Source organism: Hemibagrus wyckioides, linkage group LG17 (assembly GCF_019097595.1).
Source record: "Hemibagrus wyckioides isolate EC202008001 linkage group LG17, SWU_Hwy_1.0, whole genome shotgun sequence".
Taxonomy (NCBI): Eukaryota; Metazoa; Chordata; class Actinopteri; order Siluriformes; family Bagridae; genus Hemibagrus; species Hemibagrus wyckioides.
Genome location: NC_080726.1, coordinates 14,531,340 through 14,555,330, shown reverse-complemented (window position 1 = coordinate 14,555,330; position 23,991 = coordinate 14,531,340). Strand labels below are relative to the sequence as shown.

The following is a 23,991-nucleotide window of genomic DNA, read 5'->3' as shown; positions in this document are numbered from 1 at the left end:
TGACTAAAAAAAAAAAGTGTTTTAAGAATGGTTAGAAATAATCTAAAAAAGCATAGAGTAGCAATGAGAACTGGCTCCGTGTGGGGAAAAATGTTCTTGTAGCATGTTTTGATTCTGCTTTTTCTGTTAAATGATGAGTTAATATGTGTTTGGGTAGCAGGCTGGACATTTTTTAACGGCTTTAGTTGTTACAAAATGTTCCCGTAATCTATATAATTGATAAAGTTAAGTGCTTAGAGATTAATAGAGAGTAAAATAAAATTGCGTAAAGCTGAAATGTTAATGGTTAATACTAGACAGGTGTGTGCTTCAAACTTTGTGGCAACAGTTTGGTATATAAGCCCACTCATGAGTGTATGGCAGTGGTAGCTCAGTGGTTAAACCAATGAGCTACTGAGCAGAAGGCTGTGAGTTCAAGCCCTAGCACCCCTATGCTGCTACTTAACCCTCAATTGCTCAGTTGTCTCCTCTCTTACTTGTCTCACTACCTAATGAGTGTTTGTGCAGCTAGAGATTACATGATGGAACAGATCCTCAGCCTTTACAAATATTTAATGCATTTTATTTATAGCCGTATAAGATTACAATTGTAGCTTAAATTGTGAATGTAATGCTTTGTGAATAATCAGTGTTCAATGGACCGTGTAAGTGTTATTATATAAGGCCTATAAGTGGTATAAGATCTATAAGTGCTATTTGAACTTAGCTTTCAGGGTGAATTACTAATGTTTTGAAGACTCTTGAATTCCTAAGGTTCCACAGAGTGTCTCATCGAAATAGCATCGAGAACGTTTCTCCAAGAAATCGTTCATTTTGTGAAAGCAGAATAACAAGGTCTTTTTCAGTAAAAAAAAAAAAAATCATGCAAGTGGTTCTTATTACTGTCAGCATCAGTACCAAGGACAAACAAATCTGAAAACACTCTTTTTCAGAGGCACACTGGACAGAATAGACTGAATGTTATGTTTATAATAAGCAGATGGAAATTTTGGGTCAAACCTGGCCTGCCAGCAAGAATGCTGTATGGATTAAAATGTCTAAATTAATTGGTCAGTTTAGAGTTGAAATCTGAAGAAAACTTATAGTAACTATAGCAGCAACACTATAGTAAGTCTGAATTTCTTTAACTCAAAATATAATTGAAATCTAAATGAACATTACTGATGTATCTCCAGGTTCTCTGTATGAATAATCCATATATTAGAGTTGCCTGAAAAGCAAAATTAAATGCATGAAAATGCAAAAGAATGTTATCTATTAGCATATTGTTAAGTGCTTTTGTGAACCCCTAGAGGAGTCCTGATAACATCAGCAAAACTTCTTCTGGAAACTAATAGGATATTTAATATAATATCTAAACTCAAAATCTTATGGGATCATCATGAGGATCAATGTCCATGAACCCTTTAATGTTCTGGAGATTAAAAAACAGACATGCCTTATTAACGTGATGTTAAAGAGGTAGTTCGAAAACCAATCTTAAATAATGTGGAATTTATTTATCTGGCTTTATCTCTATGACCGAGAAAGTTTGAAGCTAATTTTGCCTTTCTAGATGTTGGGCAGTCATGTAGCAGTGTGTCCACCACTCCACTTACAACGGATATTTAAAGGTCTACACATCCTGATAAAACTAGACTATATACTGCATTTTTGCTATTACTTTTTCACAAGATTGTAGCTAAATGTGAAAAGCCTCTTGACTTAATTTTGTTTCAGACTGTCATTGTTAATGTTATCTTGTCACAAGCCACTCTTGTCTCATGTCAACTTATTTAATAATAGAACTCATTTAATAGCCAAAAATCCATGGAAACACTTAAATTCTTCGCCATTTCACACTGCTTAGAAAAATGAAGCAAACACTTAAATCACACAATGGATCTTGAGGAACAAAATATTCAAGTTGAAAATCTGTGCCTGTATGCACTACTTCAATGAGATGGCAGATGGTGTCCTGCGGTGATCTCCTCCCAGACCTGGATCAGGGTATCAGTGAGCTCTGATACATAATGTCACAGAGATTCTCAACTGGATTCAGGAAACTATATGAAGGCCAGTGAATGCCATTAATGCCTTCATCATCCAGAAACTGCCTATACACTCTGTCCACTTGAGACTGGGCATTGTCATGAAACAGGAGGAAGCCAGGGCTCACTGCACCATTGTAAGATCTGACAGCAGCTCTGAGGATTTCATCTGACTACCTAGCAGCAGTAAGGGTACCATTGACAAGCACATGGAAGTTTGTGTGACCCTCTAAGGATATTCCTCCCAAGACCATCACTGACCCACCTGACCAAACCAGTCATACTGGATGATGTTGCAGGCAGTATAATGTTCCCCACGGCATCTACAGTCTCTTTCTCCTTTGTCACATGTGCTCAGTGTGACCTTGCTTTGATCCGTAAAGAGAACAGGACTCCAATGGCAGACCCGCCTATTCTGGTGATCTCTGGCAAATACTAATCAAGCTGCAAGGTTCTGGGCTTTGAACACAGGTCTGACAAGAGGATGCTGGGCCCTCGTCTGATCCTCGTGGAGTCTGTTTCTGACAGTTTGGCCAGAAACAGGCACACCACTAGCCTGCTGGAGGTCATTTTGTAGGGCTCTGGGAGTGCTCCTCCTGTTCCTCCTCACACAAAGGATTAGATGCCAGTCCTGCTGCTGGGTGATTGCCCTTCTATGGCCCTGTCCAGCTCTCCTCATGTCATGGCACGTGTCCCGGCATCTCCTCTATGCTCTTGAAACTGTGCTGGGAGACACACAAAACCTCCTTGCGACATCACATATGGACGTGCCATCCCGGAGGAGCTGGACTACCTGTGCAAACTGATTGGGGTACTGCCTCATGCTAGTAGTGACAAGGATCCTAACAAAACACAAAGCTAGAAACAAATCAGTAGGGAAGGGTAAGGAGAGAGCAATTGTCTGTGGCCACCAACTGCAAAAACATTCCCAGTCTTGCTGTTGCCTCTCCAGTTCACCTGTTGTCACTTTCATTTGCACCAATGCAGGTTAAAAAACTGATTCACAATCACTTATTCTTCCTAAACGGACAGATTGATATCCCTGAAGTTTAAATGACTTGGTGTTACACAGTGATGATTAAGTGTTCCCTTAATTTTTTCAGCAGTGTAATATTATCTTAATCATTTGCACAGTACTAACTATTTACTAACATACTAACTAGCTATGTACTTCCGTACTAGCTAGGATTTGAAAATATACAAGAATAACAGGCTAAAATGAACACACTGTTCTACCTAAGGAGAGTCATGTTGGAGGAACTGAATTTCATGAAAAATTCAAAGCTTTTGAAAAAGCAAGCACAATGTGTTTGGATTTCATACTGGGGAACTTGTAAAAAAAAAAAAAAGAAATTAGGGTGCAAAAAAGTGTCCCTAAACTTAGGCATTCAGAACTATTATATGAATTAAGCTGTACATCATGCAGGACAATGTAACCAAAGTGTACAAACATTCCACAGTACAACAGGACTGGCTTGAAAATCATTGTACAGAAACTCCTTAATGCAATTATCTTGATAGATACATTTTTATGAGTGATCTAAAAAAAGCAGTGCCTGCTGAAACTGAATGATCATTGATTTAAATATGGACATAAATGTATTTTATTGTCAAACTGCTTAAATACACTGATCAGCCATAACATTATGAGCAGTGACAGGTGAAGTGAATAACACCGATTATCTCTTCATCATGGTACCTGTTAGTGGGTGGGATATATTATGTAGCAAGTGAACATTTTGTCCTCAAAGTTGATGTGTTAGAAGCAGGAAAAATAGACAAGAGTAAGGATTTGAGTGAGTTTGACAAGGGACAAATTGTGATGGCTAGACAACTGGATCAGAGCATCTCCAAAACTGCAGCTCTTGTGAGGTGTTCCCGGTCTGCAGTGGTCAGTATCTATCAAAAGTGGTCCAAGGAAGGAACAGTGGTGAACCAATGACAGGGTCACGGACGGCCAAGGCTCACTGAATGCATGTGGTGAGCGAAGGCTGGCCCAACAGAGAAGCTACTGTTGCTCAAATTGCTGATGTTAATGCTGGTTCTGATAGAAAGGTGTCAGAATACACAGTGAATGACAGATCAGGGCTGTTTTGGCATCAAAAGGGGGACCAACATAATATTAGACAGGTGGTCATAATGTTATGCCTGGTCAGTGTATCACCCTGGTGAACATTATTAACTGTTTATTTTATCAATGCCAGCTGATCATCTTAGCATTTAGGAGCCTGGGCTTGTGCTGTGTGGATAGGCTGGGTTGGGCAGAAAACAATGCTAAGAGACTAGCAATTATAGGTCCTCTCTGTGATTATATAGCCACTCTTTCTAGTGAAGAGTTTTCTCTTGTCTATCATTTATAACAGTCAAGGAATTGTATAGTTTAAGTAGTACTTTATTATATTGAGCGTTAAAAGTAAATGCTAAATGCCTATATTCCTTGGTTCTTCCATGCTACAGACTGTTTTTTTGTAAACACTTGAGTTTAAAATGTCATTGCTTTTTCTCAAACATAATTACAGCTGAATAAATGCATTGTGTGTCTGTCTGTCTGTCTGTCTGTCTGTCTGTCAGTAGTCATGGGGAACAAACATCTTTCGTGGAAAAGCCAAAAATGTTTCCTTTTTACTAATCGGTGTTAAGGTTAGGGGTAAAGTTTAAATGTGGATAAAATGTGAGTTGAGCAAGAATGGGAATATCTAACAAAAAAACTGCAGGTTTTATTACAAAACAACAACAACAAACAAACCACAAAACAAATAAAAACAACAACAACAAAATATCCTAAAAGAGCATTCAGGTTTCTTGGTTTTGGGGAGATTCAGGAATTGCAATAATTAGCTGCATTATTAATTATGTCCTCATAAGAATAGGAAGACAAACGTCAAAGGTGTTTGTGTGTATGGGAGAGAGAGCGAGAGAGAGAGAGAGAGAGAGAGAGAGAGAGAGAGAGAGAGAATTTCATAAGCCTGAATATTGCACTTACAGGCAGCGCCTATAAACACAAAGACTCCATAATAAGATTTTTTTTTCTCTTTCCAGTGGCTGGGGTTCATTCACACAGCTCTGTGTGTATCTCGGATGGTCATCAGTCGGCTGGTGTGTAGCAGCATCACTCTCTTTCTTGTTTTTATCTAGTGCGCAAACACACCGGTGTCGCGCCCTAACAGCGCCCTACTGTCTCCTGTCTCCAAACCGGAAATGTGAAAGCGATGCTCTCAGAGATGTAGTGTACTGTAGCAGACATCTCCTCGCAGAGACAGCTTCTTACTGTTGTGAAACACGGGCTGGATTGTCGTCTTGCTCCAAACGGATGGATCGTGGAGACAAAGTTTAACTGGAGACGCTTCTGGCTTCACTGAGAGCAGTGCGTGATGCTCATTCAGACGCTGGGTTGTGTTGGAGTTTAACATGATCGCTCAGTTCATGGCTCATTTCTGGACCTTTCTGGATTCTGGCTCCATATAGGACGCGCCAAACAAAAACACAAAACAAAACAAAAGCATCCAACAATTTCGGACTGCAGGATGCGTCTCTGCGATGCTCTGCTCTTGAGCTTTATCCAAGACTTGACAGGAGGAGAGTAGATCCAGCATCTGTGTAGATTCCCCGAATTAAAATTCAGCCTGAACTCTCTCGCCTGCTGTGGGACTTTCATCACGGACGGAGGTGGTCGCACCGCCAATGCCTTCAGTCGACATCCAGCGAAAATTTCATTGCTTCATATCATATCGACAGTGAAAAAAATAATCACATCAGGACCGGAATGCAAGACTAAATGATCCCCAGAGGGGTTTAACGCGCACCAACACTTTTTCAACATGTTTAAACGGGGTAAGGCTCATTACTGTTTGTTTGTTTGTTTATTTATTTATTTATTTATTGGCGTGTTTATTTGTTTCGCTGCTTTGCGATCAGAAGTTGCACCTGGCAGGTGTTTTTTTTTTTTTTTTAGTTTTCTGTAGTGATGTAAATAGAGTCTGGTGTTAAGTAGAGATTATTAGTCAGTGACCAAAAATAAATAAATAAATAAATTTTATCCATAGACAAGTTTAGTGGCGCGTGCGGCTTTGAAAGTTTAATGGGCTTAGCAGCAGTGCGTTTTCTTTTCTTTTTTTTCATTTCAATTATATAGCGTTTTCTGCTTGTGCAAAGGCATCCTGAGATAAAACATGAATCTAGCTTATATCTGGAAATAATTTGCCTTTTTTCCCCCCCTATAATAACCGTGGGTGCCGCACTGCAGTTTTTATCAGTTGCTCTTCAGTTGAAAGCAGTCGCTCTGTCTGTATGGCTCGGATGGGTTTCATTGGCTATTTTCACTTGTGAATCAGAACAGTCCTTAAAATGGATAATGCACGGTTTTGGGTTTGAGTGTGTTTGCATAGACTGCTGTCTGCTGATCTTTTTTTTCTCTACATAATCAAATCCACATATGCTGACTTTTCATGAATAAAATAATAGGCTGGTGCTTTTCAGTGATTCAGTAGCTGTGCTGTTACAGTCAGTCTGCCATAACTGCGCTTCACTGACCAACAAACGGCACTCGCGCTTCAGCCTCCTGATACATTAATGCTTCGGATAAATTAATGTCCAGTTCAGGAGAATCAAATGCATGAATAGATTTCAATCCTTCTGTTTTAGACAAAAAAAATGAACTTCATACTACAGCTCTGCGCGCTATATTTACATAGTAGCCTGTGTCAGGATATGGCGCCTCTCACTTCACTCGGTCCTGAATGGATTAAACTGATTGGCTGATTTTCTCACAAAGTGATTGGCTACATCCGAAACCGCATACTTTTATACTAAATAGTAGAGTACCTGAAGTGTGCTGTAGTGCTATTCGGACATACTATTTAGTATGAAAGTATGAGTTTCACTGCTTTCTGTGCGCAAAGAGCGAGTCGTGAGAACGGAGAGAGAGAGAGAGAGACTCGTGAATTAATGATACATTCAGGAAAAAAAATATCTCGAAGCCGTTGGCAATAGATAACCTCCATTTTATTAAGAGCCGATTTATTGCTGTTTCCTAATGATTAAACCATCCTCGTTGTTATTTATTTGCAGCCACACCCAGGCACGTGGTCTTAAAGTTCCTGTACTAACGTTATTCTAACATAACTTCATTACAGATCCATACCAAGACAAGATATTTTTAGTTCTACATCTGATAGCTCACAAGTAATAAATAAGAATGAAAAATAAGTGTGATGACCATGATAATGACCATGAGGTTGAGACTGTGGTAGACTGTGGATTTAATGCTGCACTATATATCATTTACATGGAAACGTTACATTAATGAAAGATGTAAGATATTTATTACAATAGAATTTCTTTTTTATTTTTAAAGAAGTGAACTGTTCACAATAACCCAATAGAAGCGCCGTTTACGAGTCTTCAATCAAATATTCTAGCAATTTCTACTATCCTGTTATCACATATATTAGAGTGGAATGATTATCATAGTATGAATTTTTCATAGCTTTGCACTCTGATATGGATATACTGTGTTATGGGATGCACTGAACCTTGATGCTCAGATAAACAATGCATGAGAGCAGGTGAACAGAATGCATGTTTTGTTTTGTTTTGTTTCTTTGCTACTCTGCTGATGACAGTTTTTTGGGTTGCTCTTTAAAAGATTAACGTAATCTTTCAAACAAAGTGAACGTTTATGTCAAAAATTGACAGCAACCGCATTCTCTCTTTCTCTCTCTCTCTCTCTCTCTCTCTCTGTCTCTCACACACAAACACACACATATTGACACTTTCACTGTGCAGAGAAAAAGATATTTTAGCTGATATTTCAAAGGTGACATCAAATATTGTCCTAGCTGAACAGAGATGTTATATAACTGCAGTCTCTGCCATGAGTATTTTGATTCTTTTATGTAAATGGCACACTGTGTGTGTGTGTGTGTGCATATGCGTTTGATCAGTATGAGTACCCCTGACACTGTCATTGGGGCAAGGTTTATTTTAAGCCATGTGGCTATGGCCTGTGTGTCAGGTCTGGGTGAGTGACTCCGTCGCAGCTGGTAGCTCCTGATCAGCACGCAGTGAAAATGTCCCCACCCTGGCCACTCAGCCATGGGTAGATGTGTCAGTGCGATGCAGTGTGACATTGGTGTTCATCATGGCAGTAGGTGCTGGTGCATGTCCCTCTGCCTTATGCCCTTTTTTCTGTAGGAATCACAAGAAAGTGGAAGAAGAACCAAATGGCACCAATATGGCTCCATAAAACAACATCTACTCCTGCTGGACAGGAACAGTGGTGGCTTTGAAATCATGTCTTTTAATTACAAAGCACTTAGTGTTTTACTGGAGGGTACATTTATGGAGTGGAATCCCTGGGATATTAAATCCTGCAGCCTTCTTATCTAATCTATTTAATCTAACATTAGCTCATTTCCTTGGTGCATGATGCAGAAAATGAACCAGCAATCATGTGGTCATCGATGCAAAGCACCCCTGTGTCTGCTGCTTGAGTTTGATTACACTAATATTAGTCTGATGTACATGACAATGCTGTGAATGAGGGGGTCTATATTGCTAAAACCAAAATTATTCTTGGTTACAAAAATGAATGCAAATTACTTTATGGAATAGGAGAAAACAGCAAAACTCACTGCATGCTAGCATGGAAACCAACAGGAACCATTTTATTATGTAAAATAGTCAGAGTATTGATGACTGAATATTCAGCAGGTGGATCAGAGTCAATCTTCTCAACCTACTTTTTGACTAGAACTAACAAAGCTATGCAATACTTTCCATCATACCCCTTACAGGAAGTATGCACAGCTTTGTGCTCTTGCCAGAAGATTGAATTGTTGGTTAGATCTCTCTCTCTTCTCTCTCCCTCTCTCTCCCTCTCTCTCTCTCTCTCTCTCTCTCTTCTTTCAATTTAACTTCTCCGAGAACAGCTTGATTAAATTAAGGTCAGGTGACTGAGAAAGTCATTACATTATAGACAGCACTGCACACTTACTCTCCTCATATTTCCCATTCTCATTTCCCATATTTTTAAGGTAATTGAAAACCAAAAAAAAAAAAAAAATTTAGAGTTTAGGCCAAAGTTTACATGAGCAATCTCAGTTTTTCACAGCACAACACATATGGTATGGTATGTTAAAGACATTTTTTTGGCATGTCATTGAGGGCATCTACTTTTTAAAACAGATTTATTTTAGCTTTAATTCAGAATCCCAACAGGTCAAATAATTCCACATACCAAGCTGACTTTTTTTTCTGGAAGATTCCAGAATTGCTTTTAATTATATTTAAAATCTTTTGATTGGCTAATTGTCAGAATTAGGAGTTAAGTAGTAGTACACCTGTGGTTGTAAAAGGGCCTACATTTACAGACTGCCTTTTTTCTCTTAGTACAATCCAGGCAACTCTCAGCCAGTACCTCAGAAAAAATGGACTTAGACAACTAAACTCCACAGGAACTAAAGGTATGATGACAACTATATGCAAATAAAAAGAAAAGTTGGGTTCACAGACACGGCACTGTTACCAAAAATAATGAAGTTTGGTCTGAAAGTTTCATTTGAACCATAAGACAACAAGAAAGACAGCAGACATCTGATTTCATATTGCCATTGAGTCCTACATCGGCATGGTCTCTCAAAATGAAGCCCCTACTCTGAGACCAGCATAAAAAAGCCTGAAGTAACCAGGTAATCACCAGTCTTTTAGGTCAGCACTAGTTATGCTGGAAAAGGGGTGAGGCTTTTAATTTGAAGAAAACCATCCCATCTATGAAGCATGAGGGTGGGAGCATCCTGTTGTGTGGGTGTTTTGCTATAAAAGGGACTGGTGCACTTCACAAAATAGAACACGTGAGGATTACGAGGTGGGAAGATTATGATGCAATGCTGAAGCAACACCTCAAGACATCAGCGAGAAAGTTAAAACTTGGTCACAACTAGGGCAGGACAATGATCCTAAGCATGCATGCAAAATTTAACAGAATGGATTAAAGACAGCATAGTGAAAGTATTGAAGTGGCCCTGACCCGAATCTCATTTGTAGAATGAACTGGAAAAGAGTAGCCAAGCAATGAGGCCCACAACCCTGCCTGAATTACAACAGTTCTGTCAGGAGGAATGGGCAAAAATATTGTATTGTGTGTATTCTGTGAAGCTTGCGGTAGACTACCTCTATTGTTCGTTTCAACTTAAGCATTTAAAAAGCCACTAAATACTAAGAAAATGTTTACAGGTTTTGACCCACTAAGAATAGTCTGTATAGTGTTATAACAGCAAAAATAAATCTGGCTCTATGCTATTATTTTGGTATTTCTATATCGTTATTCTTTTTCTTGAAACACCCTAATTGACCTAACACAGGAAATGTATGGTAACGTAAAGTGTGAGGAGTTTGAATGTCTTTGACCTTGGTGTATGGAAACTTTTAGCCTCAGCTGTATATACAGTATAACGTTACACCATTTTACAGGGATGCACAAGGAGTCCATCAGCCCTATACTTCATAAAAGGATTACACATACTGTACCCTGAGAAAGCTAAACCGGAATTAATGCGAATAAAGAAAATAGTCTAAATAAACTATAGATTTAAATAAATAAAGCTCATACAGTAATGTTTTCTATACAAGAGCTTTATTAATGACGAACATTATATAGAGAGCTGTGTGCTTTTTCATCATACAATTTCACAGTTTTACCTCAGTGTCCTTCGGAGTAGAAAGAAGCCTGCTCCATGTTGTTCTCATTCAGAACATTGCATACATCAAGAATCCATTAGAAGCTTTTTGTACACTCATTTGCTCTCATGAAGCCCCCACTACACCCCCCCCCACACACACACACTAAAAGAGAGATGCTTCTACTATAGTAAAAGATGCATATATCTAATTAGGAAAAATGATCCATATTAATAATTAATGTAAAATAGGAAAATGGGACTATACTTCCATTAACAATAACATTTAACCACCTCAGCATTCATATTAAAACTGAAAAGACATCAAATATCCAGAGCAGGTGTTTCATAGACTGCACAGTATATTGCCATAGCTGCATTTTATTGTAGCATTGCCAAGGTTGTGGGCCAGTTGTTATTATTGTTATTATGCTTATTGATTCCAAGAAAATAATACATATAATGATCTTTAAAGGTGTTATTATCTTCAGTCAGTTAGGAAGCAATCAGTTAGCATAATAACCAAATTGATTGGCAAATCAATTTGGACAATTCTTGTAATTATAAAAAGCGTTTATTATGTTTCGCAATAATAGTTTCACGTAATAATCGTTTAACATAATAGTTCCATTGATCACAGAGATGTTACTGGCCAGTTATTATTTATAAAAGCATAGTATTTGTTTACCAGCCAGCTCAAACTTGTGGCACTGTGTAAAGTACAAACAGCATATTTAAGAAGCCTAGAATGCGGTTAGTATATTTTAGTTTCAAAAGTATATTTTATATTCAAAGGAATTTAGATAATTTGAAACACTGATCATTCCTTCGCTCAGATCTTTTCTCCTAGAAAGTCAAAACAGCCAGGTTCTACGAAGCTCCATGGAGAAATACAGCTATTTTCTTTAAATGTAGCTGGAATGAAATTTAAACAGAAATAGTAACACCCGTGTGAATCAGCCTCAATTGTCCGGCCAAGACAGATCAGAGAGGTGACTGGTGGTATGTAATAAGAAAAAGGCTAAAGAGAAAAGTCTTGTAGCTCAGCTGCTCTGTCCTTCACACTGTATTTATCTCTGTCTCCACCCAAAGAGTCATCTTTCTTACTTTCACCCCTTTAAGTACACAGTCAGATCAGCCAGAGACATTTAAACAGAGACATTTAAGACTGCTTAACACAGCTGAACAGTGCACTGGCTCAGGGATGTGCTCTAAAGGCTATAGTAAGAGGTGCAAGCGTGTTTATTTGACCATCCTGACCATACTTTGGAATGTTAAGCTAATCTTCAGTAACACTGTTTATACGGTTATGATTTCGGACCTATGAACAAATTATTCTTTATCAATTGCTTCTTAAGATGAACCAGATTAAACTGGTTGACTGTCCCAATTACAACTATGCTGGTTTTACTGGTTTTAAATTCCAGCACAGCTTTAATATTATAACAGTTTAACTTCATAGAGTTCACTTCCATGCCCTTAGCCCTGACCAGCAAAATAGAAAGGAGTCAATCTGACCAGATATTCACACATGTTCAACCCATAAATAACATGACCTTCAAATGAAATGAAATTTTAATTTAATTTTGTGTAGAATTCACATACACATGATCACAAAGCAACTGTATAGATATCAGGATATAGATTTAGAGCCTAACTGAGCAAATCTGAGATGAGAAAAAACTCCCTCAGATGACAGGAAGTCATTTTTCTTATCACATACCACCAGTCATCTCTCTGATCCGTCTTGGCTGGACAATTGGGGCTGATTAACACAAGGGTGTTACTATTTCTGTTTAAATTTCATTAGAGAAGCCAAACTCAGAAAAGAACTCATTCATCTGATCGCAGGATTATAAATCATTATGGTATATGCGTGTAAAGACTAAAGGAATGTTGAAAGTATGATCAGTAATAGCATATTTTGACTAAAGGGACAAGAACGGGACAGTCTTTTTGATTACAGTAGCAGTCCTTACAACGTATAAAATTACAACATCCAGGTGAGATTATTCACAGAGCCGAACACAAGATCCGATGGATACTTGCGGCGCCAAATGTCAATCACTTTTTTCAATCACTAGTATGACAGTTAGCATATTAAATTCCTGAATGTGAATCAAATGGGAAAAACTTGTTGTATGTGATAAAGACACAGCAGAAATGTTAATGATGTACTTTTACTGTTGGGTATTTGTTAGATTGTTGATAGATGCCTTGAAAAGTCATTAAACCAATATCATAAAAATGGTTCGAAATGTGAACACGAGTAATAAGTAAGCATATTGAACAAGCTTAACACGCATTATGTGGAGCAATTTGGAGGTTTTATATTCCCCTGAGCAAAATTGGCCAGTTCAAAAGAATCAGCTTGGTAAATTGAATCAAATTTTCCATCACTATTATAGTTGAGTGCACAGTAGATTTATTTGTGAATAGATTCCTACTGATCTCACACAGTGGCTTTTTTTTGCACTCATACAAATACATTATACAGGTCCTGTTCTTTTATGGATTTGCTTTAAATAAATCGTGCACATTAAAATCACAGTATTTCTGTACTAATTTACTTTTTTTCTGCATTTGGATTCATTCTTTTTGAGTGAAAGCTGTCTTAACTGCTAAGATTTCTTTCAAACCTTAGTGTTTCACCTCACAACTATGCTAAAATCTCATTAGTGGGACATTAAATAGAAACAAGACCTATTTCAGACAGATTTAAAGAAGAATTCACATCACCAGTTCCACTATGTCAATATCGATCGTATAGGAATGTTGAGCGATTATATAACTAACTAGCAGATTTACCTGGCATTACTCTGTCATTACATAGCTGCACTGAAACATTTGATGAATTGCTAATTTTCTCATTTGTGCAAGAGGAGCATCATTTCAAATGGGAATTTTGTACGCAAGAAAGCAGGGATGAATTGAGTGCAGCCATGTAGTTTTATGTAAAAGCCAAGTCATTCTGTGTGTGAGCAGAAAGAGTCCTTGATACTGATTAAACTATTGTTCAGATAATGATGGCAGTAAAATAGAAAAATTAGAAACAATGAACTTGGGAAGCCTTAGAAATGAAAGTCAATTTTAAAATGGCATGCATATAAAAAAAACGGTCAGAGTGTTTCCTAATTGTTGTGACTGCCTTTTAGTCCATGTACAGACATTTAATTAGATGACATGATGATTTGTGCTGAAGGCTTAACTCTTTTCCTGGATTTTGTTGATTATTAGCATTTTGTTAATTTGCCATTATTTAACTAAGCATTCAAAATTGGTTTATGTACCTAATTTCACACACTGATTAATAAAGTCTAAAGCCAGAGATAGTGTTTTTCATAAAATGATAAGTAATTTGGACTTTGGAGGTGACATTGTACAAATTAAATCTAGCTGAAAGTTGACTTGTCACACATTTGAATAGCGTTTATAAGTTATAATTCCATGAAATAAATTGATTATGAAAAACTGTTATATGGAAGCTTCTTCCCTTTGCTCAGACTTTAAGTTGTTTGTTGAAATATAGATTGTTTTATATAAATTATACATAAATTAATGCATATTTAATAATCTAGTACATCATATGCATATTTTAAGACATATTTCAAATCACATTTTCATACAGACATTTTGTGCAAAAATGTATACTGTTAACAAGTTCGGTCCAAGTTCAAATCTCAGATGAATAAAGAAAAATAAGTTTATTAGAGTGCTAAACCTGACCTTAAAATCATTTCCCATAGTACTATATTTTCCATGCATATCAATTTTGTTTTTTCCTAAATTCTGAATTTTGACCTATGCCGCTTTTTCCAAGAACAAGCAAATTGCAATGGATAACAAACTAATTAGATTTTTCTAATTTGGGCTCTGTGAGATTCCGTCTGGCCACAAGTATTTATTGTAATGAACTGAATGATGCCTCTTATCACATAGATGAGCTTCATTTACTTCTGGACTATGGAACATGCGTCAGAGCGCCCTGCATGCAGAATACCTCATTTGTGCAGACATTCTGAGAATCTCAATGGTGTTAGAGGAGGAGAGAGTTTAAGGTCATTTCTCTCCTCTCTTGGTTCTATACAGTATTTCTGTGTTTCTGTGAAGGTATACTATATGTCTAAAAATTTGTGAACACTTGGCCATATTTGCTTGTTGAAAATCCTGTTCTAGATGTAGCCCGCCTTTACGGTTATAATATCCTCTACTGTTCTGGGAAGGCTTTCTACTAGTTGAGAGGTCTTTGTGTTCATCAAGCCACAAGGGCATTAGTGAGATCAGACATTGATGTTGGGTGAGGAGGCCTGCAGTGCAGTTCATCCCAAAGGTGATCAGTGGGTTTGACGTCAGGGTTCTGTGAAGGACACTCAGGTTCTTCCACTAAAACTTTGGCAAACCATGTCTTCATGCTATAGCATAAAATGAATTGTTTGCTTCCAAATTTTGTGGCAATAGTTTAGGGAAGACTCACTGATGAGTGTGATGGTCAGGTGTCCACAAACATTTGGCCTTATAGTGCATATTCGTCTCACTGATAATTTTGAAACAGGATGTAAGGATGGTATGTCAATATGTGCAACTATTTCCTGAAGGGCTCCTCTTATCACAGTACGTCCAGCTCTAGAAAACCGGATTGGCTAAGTGATTCACTATCAAAATATAATAGAACCCTTGATATACTTGTATGTATTTTTAACCATGGGTATCTAAGACCCATGTGGTTCAAGCTGCCTCCTCCTTTGCCCTTTTTGCATCACCTGAAATTTCAGCACAAATTTCCTGGTTTTCTCTTTGGAGTGGAAATGAGATGCTGGCTTGGTCATTAGCAGATGGTAATGAGGTAAGCGAGACAAACAACCCTAAGCCCTGTTGGTTTTGCTAATATTAATAATTAATCGCCAATTAAATGGCTAATTGCGGTGGAAAGGTCAATGTCAACGTGAAGGCCGCTGATGTCGAGGAGCAGGGTATTGGAGAGAGACTGGAGATGACATACCCTGTCTGAGTTGACAGGAATCCCGAGTGTTTTCATGTCACACTGATGCACCCGCTTGCTGCAGCTACAGTATGAGCCATCAGTGCTGAGTCCGGCTTTCTTTCCTACCCCCAGGCAGGTTGTCATCTGCCTCTCTGCCCTTGCTTGCTGCTGCTAATCTGGGGTTCTGTAGGTACATACACCAATATACACATGTACATAAGCCACAGATAAGAGCAGTGATATCCCAAGGTATGTACATTACACATTCAGAAACACACACACACACACATGGTATGCAGACAAATTCATATTCATTCAGTCCTTTTCAGTGACACTCACTGCCTTCTGGAAGTGACCTTCAGTGTGGATACTCCTCATTACGATTCTTAATATCACTCTTATATTCCACTCACGCCAACCCCAGCTCTGAATTATTCAGATCAGTGTAAGCTAAGCAAGGTCCAGTCCACTGCTTGTTTTGTTTTTTTCCCCCCAGATAGAACTTCTTTTGTTTTATGCACTCAGTTTTATTAAACTCTCAGCAGGGAGCTGACGTTAGATGTTTCAAACAGTGGGACATTCTTCGTATAGAAGTGCCATGAATGGTCACACATCTTTCTTTATCTCTCTGGTGACCTACCAGTTTGCTTTTCTTGTTTACCACCACCCTGAAACCCTGAGCAAAGCTTTCTTTCTCTCTCTCTCTCTCTCTCTCTCTCCATTAATCAGACAGGATATTGTGACAGTGAGATGGGAATGAGATCTCGCTAACAGCCAGTGTTCCTTTGTGATACTGACTGTTATCTGTGTTCTTTCTTTACTTGGTGTTTCAGACCTGGTGAGAGTTCGGTTGTCCTTTGTGCCTCCTGCAACGAGATTATAGTGGCTCAGAAATGCACATGTTGAGAGGTCTTACGTTCTTCTCTACACTCCTGATGCAATCCTCACCTGGGTCTAGGCATCTCAATTAATAAACACTGATTATTTCACCCCTCCTCCCTACTAAGGTTAATATCTCCTAGCCAATCCTAGCCAGCACCTGCAACCACGCTGTGCAAATGTGTGTATGGACTTGCCTCTTTTTTTAATTACTTCAGTGCCAAACTGTTCAAAGTGTTTATTCATGAAAAACCAACACACAAGTCTTTTTCTTTGCTTGTCCACAGTGGAACTGAATCACTGTAGAAGACATTATGCTGGTTGCAATTCAGTGCACACAGGTAAATAGAACAGTTATCTTGTGAAGAATATTTGTTCAAGGACTGTTCTCTATTCCCTAAATAAGAATCTCAGAAAAAAAGCACTCATAAATGGACACACTCTTTAAAATGCAGTTTGTTTCATAGAAAGGTCAGGAACATTGTCAAATACCAGGGCTGATTAGCCTTGCATATTTGTTCTAACTATATTCACATGGCTCTATTTCAAGTATGGGGTATATGTGTGCAGAATAGTTTTATTTTTCCTATATTGTTTTCGGAATTAGAATGATATCCTTGACATTTGCTCACAGATGTGACTGTCCTCCAAATTATGCTACATTAAGACCTTGACTTGAGTTCAAACCCAGCCCATTTCCAGGATATGTGACTGTGGAGCAACAGCAATCTGCTGCTTTGTGCCACACAGATAAGTTTCCCATCAGATGCAATGCTTACATGTAGGAGGCACAGGCAGGAGTGGATTACTGTGTACTTTCTGTTTTGATGGTATGTACATGGATGGATGGACTGACAATCACTTCCTGTTTTGGGAGCTTGGTAAGTCTTCAAAGCTTGGCTGTAGTCTACAAAAAAGTTTATCTTTACTTTGAATTTTATCATTTATCTGTAAATATAAACTCAGTTGAGGAGGAGCAGTGGACAGTTGTTAGGGTTGCCAGGGTCATACTTTTTACTCCAAGCCCATTGTGCTTTTTTTCTTGTTCACTAAGATTGTGTTTTATAGCAAATAATCTAATAATATTCTAAAATGTGATATATTTTGAGAATAAAGGCATATGCATAGTGCCTGTGATGTACAGAACCGTTTCTATCGTAAGCGATACATATTGCAAATATTGGAGAAAGGCTGATTTTGGAGTGTATAATAGAGTACATTAAAAATCTGCATGTACCAATCGTCACAGCTTGACTTGTTGCATTCTATCTTAACAAGATACGATGTAGAACTATTCTTTGGCTAACATGAACACAGAAAGCTAGTTAAAGCCCAGAGGGATACTTTTTTTTACCAAAAGGTTGGAAGCAGAGGAGTGTGCAGTTGTCCCAGAGTACGGTGCAGCTCTGGTGGGTCGAGCAGGTGATTGGCAGCACCCTTGAGGGTGCTTCTTCTCTTTCTTCTTTCCCAGTGAGTGGCATTTTTATCCTCTGATGAGCCACCTGCCGGGGTTGATTGGGACGGTGTGTGGCAACCAACCGTGAACATTTAGTTCCAGCTCAACACTACACACACTGAGTTTTGCTTTTGTTGTGGCTGTTTATATGGTTATGTGGTTTTCGTTATGCAATAATTTACTCTTTAAACTTCCTGGACAAGCATTTTCACACTCTCCAGTCCTCAATATGTCCTCAGTACAGGTTTTATGTGAAACCTGATTTATTGCATAATTGCGTATGTCACAAAGTATAACAAAGTATTATATATACACACCGATCAGGCATAACATCATGAGCCCTGAGAGGTGAAGTGAATAACACTGATTATCTGCTCATCATGACACCTGTTAGTGGGTGGGATATATTAGACAGCAAGTGAACATTTTGTCCTCAGAGTTGATGTGTTAGAAGCAGGAAAAATAGACAAGCGTGAGGATTTGAGCTTTGAGTTTGACAAGGGCCGAATTGTGATGGCTGTTTTCTTTTACATCACGTGGATGGCTGGGTGCGAGTGCATTACTTACTTGGGGAACACATTGCACCAGGATGCACTATGGGAAGAAGGCAAGCCGGCGGAGGCAGTGTCATGGGCAATGTTCTGCTGGAAAACCCTGGGTCCTGCCATCCATGGATGTTACTTTGACATGTACCACCTACCTAAGCATTGTTGCAGACCATGTACACCCTTGATGGGACACACCCTTGAGTCCATGCCTTGATGGGTCAGAACTGTTTTAGCAGCAAAAGTGGCACCAAAACAATATTAGGCAGGTGGTAATGTTATGCCTGATTGGTGTATGTCACAGTTATACATTTTAAAATATTTTATATGTCATATTATACATCACAAAATCTTACATTTATGTATTTATTGATTTGGGCTTCTTCTTTAAAATCCAGATGTCTTTGCCTACTTTTGTCCCTTTTCATACATACCTTTAAACAGAGAATAAGTAAAAATACCAAACCAGTGCAGTAAGATTTATAACAATGTCTATAATTCAGATCCAAAACAACAGATCCATCTTCACTGTTAATGTGCAGACTCAGCTTTGCAGTCAGCTCTATGTCTTTATGCCAAATAATTAGTAAATTATTAACCAATATGGAAATGATTATAAATTATTAAGCAGCACTGCAGACTAACTTGGTTCTGCTTGACAGTGATGAACAATTTGAATGAAGTCTTTCTGTTAAAGCTATTATTATGTACAGAAATAACTGTAAAGTCAATAACTGTTGTAGTCGCTTTCATTTGATTCATTTTCACTGTATATCAATGTCAATACGGCATTATGGTTGTCATTTTTGGTTGGACCAGTGATGGATTTGCTGGACTGAGATCAAAAAACAGCTTTCACACTCAACCAAATCTTATGAAATTCTTAGCCCGACTGGCCCCGGGTCTGAAAAATAAGTGCAAATATTAAAAATGTCCTTACATTCCTCACTTCTATAACTACATCCTTATAGTATTAGTTTCACTGTAGTCATGGAATAATTCAAAGTAGTTTCTGAAATGAGATGAATAACTGAATAATTGGATAAAGCAGCGAAGCAATGTTACATCCCCAAAAAGTGAATGATCTTCCCTTTAAGCTGCTCTGCATTCCCACAGGGTCCTGGTACCACTGAAGAAATTTTGACAGCAGTGAAAGAAACCCTGTTCTTCAATCTGATAAGAGGAACAGCAGAGAGAATTCGCTGCGCAAGAGAGACACAGACGTACTAGCATACAGTGACGGCCTCCAATCTGCTCCCACACGCAGCCTCCATCACACACTATCACATTCCCAGGAGAACCAGCAAGTGTGCTGAGACGTCAGCTTGTGACATCTCCTACTGTGCCTTCACAACCAACAGGTTCAATGCAAGATCATGATCTCTTTCTCTTTTTCACGCACACATGCAGAGAGAGATAGAGAGAGAGAGAGAGAGAGAGATCTAGTGCAATGTTTCATCCACAACAAAAAAGATTGACCAAGGAAATTAGAATGGTAAAATATTTTTAAAAAATTAGGCTGTTGTTTAATGGGAATGCATCAAATGACACATCGCATTTAAATATAATAATAATTTACCATGCAGGAGGAGTTAGGACAATTGTTATTGCACTGTCTGCTTATGAATACTTCACTGTTACTGGATTTATGACTCTATGTCTTTTTACTGTGGGAGAGTATTCTATACCAGAACAACCTCTGGCTGAGATATTACCTCAGTCGATTTGTCTCTGTCGTCAGTAGCATAGTCCTGTCAATTATTTAAAAGAGCAAAACAACGGAGTGAAGCAGGCAAGTAGTTTGTGCCAAAGCTTCTCATTTACACCCCCTATTCCCTACTGAGTGTCCTGTGCATTTGGGCCACAAAAAAGCTGCTTTCGTTCCTCCTGTTCATTTGTCACTATATCCAGATCACTAGGGAGACTAGAGAGATGAACAGGAAGTATGCTAGAAAAAGACAAGATGAATGGAAGAGTTATTAAAAAAAAAAGTCAGAATGCCACAGCATGACATGCAGGTTCAGCTCTGGATTAGCATTTTTGTAGGGAAAAGAAAAGTGGCACAGGGGTTTAGTGGAGCGAATAAACGAGACTGAGAGTGAGAGAGCACTTGGAAGGATAGGCATTGGGTTATGTGAGTGCTCTAATGGAACAAACAGGTTTTTGTCTCACATCTGTACACACTATTGATTGATTGGGAGATTAACAGGCACTAAGGAGTCCGGAAACCATCGGACTGCCGAGCCAATCAGAGTTCTGCTCTCACAACCTCCTGAGGGTCGATAATCAAACCCATGTTTTGACTAGACCATCCAAACAGCGTCATGTTGTCATGGGAACTGCCTGGAGTTCAATGATTTTGTCTGTTCTTACATTTGATAACACACAGTAACACAGTAAGGCTATAGATACAGTTTTCTTGTGATTCAGCGGCATGCTGGGTAAAGCAAAGCAGGAGAGGGTTGCAGGCGAGTGTTCAATATGATTACACTGGAGCATAGGCTAATTATGGAGGGTCACAGATCAAAAGACGAGAAGGATAATTAGTGGCCTGTTTACTTAAGGTTCAGCCAAAGCCAGCTGACTTGCAGAAAGTGTAGTGACCCTTGAGATTACTTGCCACTGGACAAAATGACCACAATCACCCACAGCCCCCGAGCAAACACCTTCTCTCTGAATTTCCCTCTTACTCTTGGTCTCTTACCATCTCTCTCTCTCTCTCTCTCTCTCTCTCTCTCTATTTTTCCATTTCTCTCCCTCTAGTATTAAATCCCAAAAAGGTAAATAGCATCTCACGTTGTTTGAATGAAGTGAAGCTCAGCAGAACTTGGCAAAAGAAAAGACAAGCGTAAGGTGTATTTTCTTTCTCTCAAGTACTTTCCAGGCCACGGTTCTACCAAAAAAGACTTCATTATTTAAACGTCTTCTCTCTTGCTGTCTGCCTCTGGGGTTTTAGGAGATATGTGCCAAGATTTAGCCAAGAGAACAAGAGATGAATGTTTCAGTTCTTGTGGGGAAAAAAATGTAAGCAGTGTTCAAGAAAGGTCACCTGAAGAAGCTGTTGCAGTGTTTGCAGAGGAAATATGACCTTGGCTTTGTGATAAAAGTCAAGACATGCTGGCTCGAGTATCTCTCACTAAGCAAAGATGGATAGGTTTGTTACTACTCAAGATACAATCTGCAAACAGGTGGCAAATTTAAGAAAAATCCAAGATAAGCTGTCTAAGGTGTTGGTGCGTTCCAGGACTACTTCCTGAATAGTTTTGATGATTGTGGAAATTATTCAAATCGTATACTATGACCTTCACACTTACCATCTTAACTCACTTGAGCGATTTTGGATTGATGTATAAGACAATGCTCTTCACCACCATCATCAAAACACCACAGCAGCTTCAATGTGCCTTGGCATAGGAGGTATAGAGCACCCTTCTTCTAAAAGTTGTTTCCACAAAAAAAGAGATATGTTTACATTTAGACGATGATAAACATTAGCATTTGTCCTGAATATTAATGTTCCCTTCAGGACACATTGCACTCATCATGTCTCCATTGTGAGCAGACTTCACACCTTGCCGATGATCTCACTAAGACAGACGCCCAAGCTACCAGGCTCCCAATTCATCATGCACCAGATTACACAGTATGCTTGTAGGCAGGGGGTTAACACCCCAATAAAACACCCAAACTGAGAAAAAAAAACACCCTTACACAAAAGACTGACTGTGAGCTTTGTAGGAGGCCAGAGGACACCGTGGCAATTATCCGTCTGATTGGTGCGCGGGTTCTTGGCTGAGTTTGGAGGCAGCTGCACCGAGGCAGGTGCAGAGGATGCACTGGCGGCCATGTGTGTCTTTTTACTCCTCCACAGAGCGGGTCTTCCATTTTAAACATTCTCCACAGGCACATGACACGGCTGCTCCACTGCTGCTTGAGTAAAACTCCCACTTTACCAGGTGCCATGATTCACAACAAACACAAGTCATCATCTCACTCTCAGCCCATGCAGAGCCACCCATTTAGTGTCCATTACTTGCCATTTCCAGAGCTATTTACAGAGCAAGGCCCAGCTGGCTACACAGATATGCTTTTGCACTGAATTATAAATTATAAACTGGACTTTGAGGCTCTGTAAGCATGTTTGGAAGAATCTGACTGTTTTCCACTGACTGTTTTGTTGGAGTGACTTCTGGATTGAAGTAGAGTCTTAGCGACTTACTCACATTGACAAACAGCTCTCCCACTCACGAAGAAAAGGTCAACTTAGCCTTCACGTCTAATCTTTTCACCGAAGAAAGTGTGTGCTCTGATGTCACTGTGGTGGACGTCACCCTGACAGAAAGCACAAAAAAATCTGTCACTGTGGATGGCTAATTAATTTTTGATTACCGAAAAAGCATTTTGGGCTTTGAAGGTGTCTCGGGCAGCTGCTCCGAATCAGCACAATAGCGTATCGATCCCATAAGCAGAGCAGCCAGCCACTAATTCCTACCTCTGAGTCAAGAGTTCAGGAATGGGATAATAGGAGGCAGACAGTGTACCCAACAGGCCTAGAGTCTTTATGGTACTGTCAATATTACCTGTCCCTCATGCTTTTAGAAGTAATGAGACAAAAAGCCCTTTCCATCCAAGACCAATATCATTTATTATCCACAGCTAACAGGCTCCTGCTGGCTCCCCCCAGTCTGCCGTCCCTGGCTGGTTGCTATGTAGCTAGCGCAGGGGTTGAGAGAGAGCTTGAGTGAGGGTAAATGAGGCATATCTCTAGAGAGGCACACACAGCTTACAGGCTATGACTTTTGCACACAGTGACCTAATCGAATGTCGCATACAGTATATTAAAAGATTTGGCCAATATTTCCAAATACTACATACATATGTGTGCGGTGTGCCTAGTGCCTTACACAAGACACAAGCAAAATAGGCTTCAATTGTACTCCCAAGTCACTACCACTGAATTACAGAGTGTCTACTCAGAAAATAACACAGATGCCCACAGCAAACCGATATAATCTTAGCAACCCGTCTGTCCATTTAGAGCACCCACAGCCAGGTCTTGAGTAACATTAGATAGTGCGCTTCTGTCTAGTATATATATATATATATATATATATATATATATATATATATATATAAACACCTGAATGGTGTTTCAAACAGAAATGAAAACATGCTGTTGTTTGTGTTTGTTTGTGACTTCTTGATTGAAGTGGAGTTTTTGGCCTAAAATGCAGTCTTACTCACATCCGCACATAGCTCTCCCACACACTAAGAAAAGGTCAACTTAGCCTTCAGGTCTAAAAGCATTTTGCTGTGGAAAGTTTGCACCATGCCTGCATCGCATCCCTCCTACCACTCTGGTGTCACTGCGGTGGACATCAACCTGACTGAAACCACGAAAATGTCTGGCTTGCCGGATCCGGCT

The 23,991-nt window shown here is 39.0% G+C and overlaps 1 protein-coding gene across 2 annotated transcripts in view; it reads left to right on the top strand.

Moving 5' to 3' along the window:
* The first annotated feature begins 5,038 nt into the window (after window positions 1–5,038).
* The window catches only part of rtn4rl1b (reticulon 4 receptor-like 1b), a 168,666-nt gene continuing 149,713 nt past the window's right edge, over window positions 5,039–23,991 (top strand). Inside the window, exon 1 of one of the 2 annotated variants that reach the window (XM_058414552.1) lies at window positions 5,039–5,861. In XM_058414552.1, coding sequence (XP_058270535.1) covers window positions 5,849–5,861 — 13 coding nt within the window. In that variant the 5' untranslated portion in view covers window positions 5,039–5,848. Of the gene's footprint in view, window positions 5,862–17,324; window positions 17,447–23,991 lie in introns of those variants that run through there. The other variant, XM_058414551.1, reaches the window with a different exon arrangement.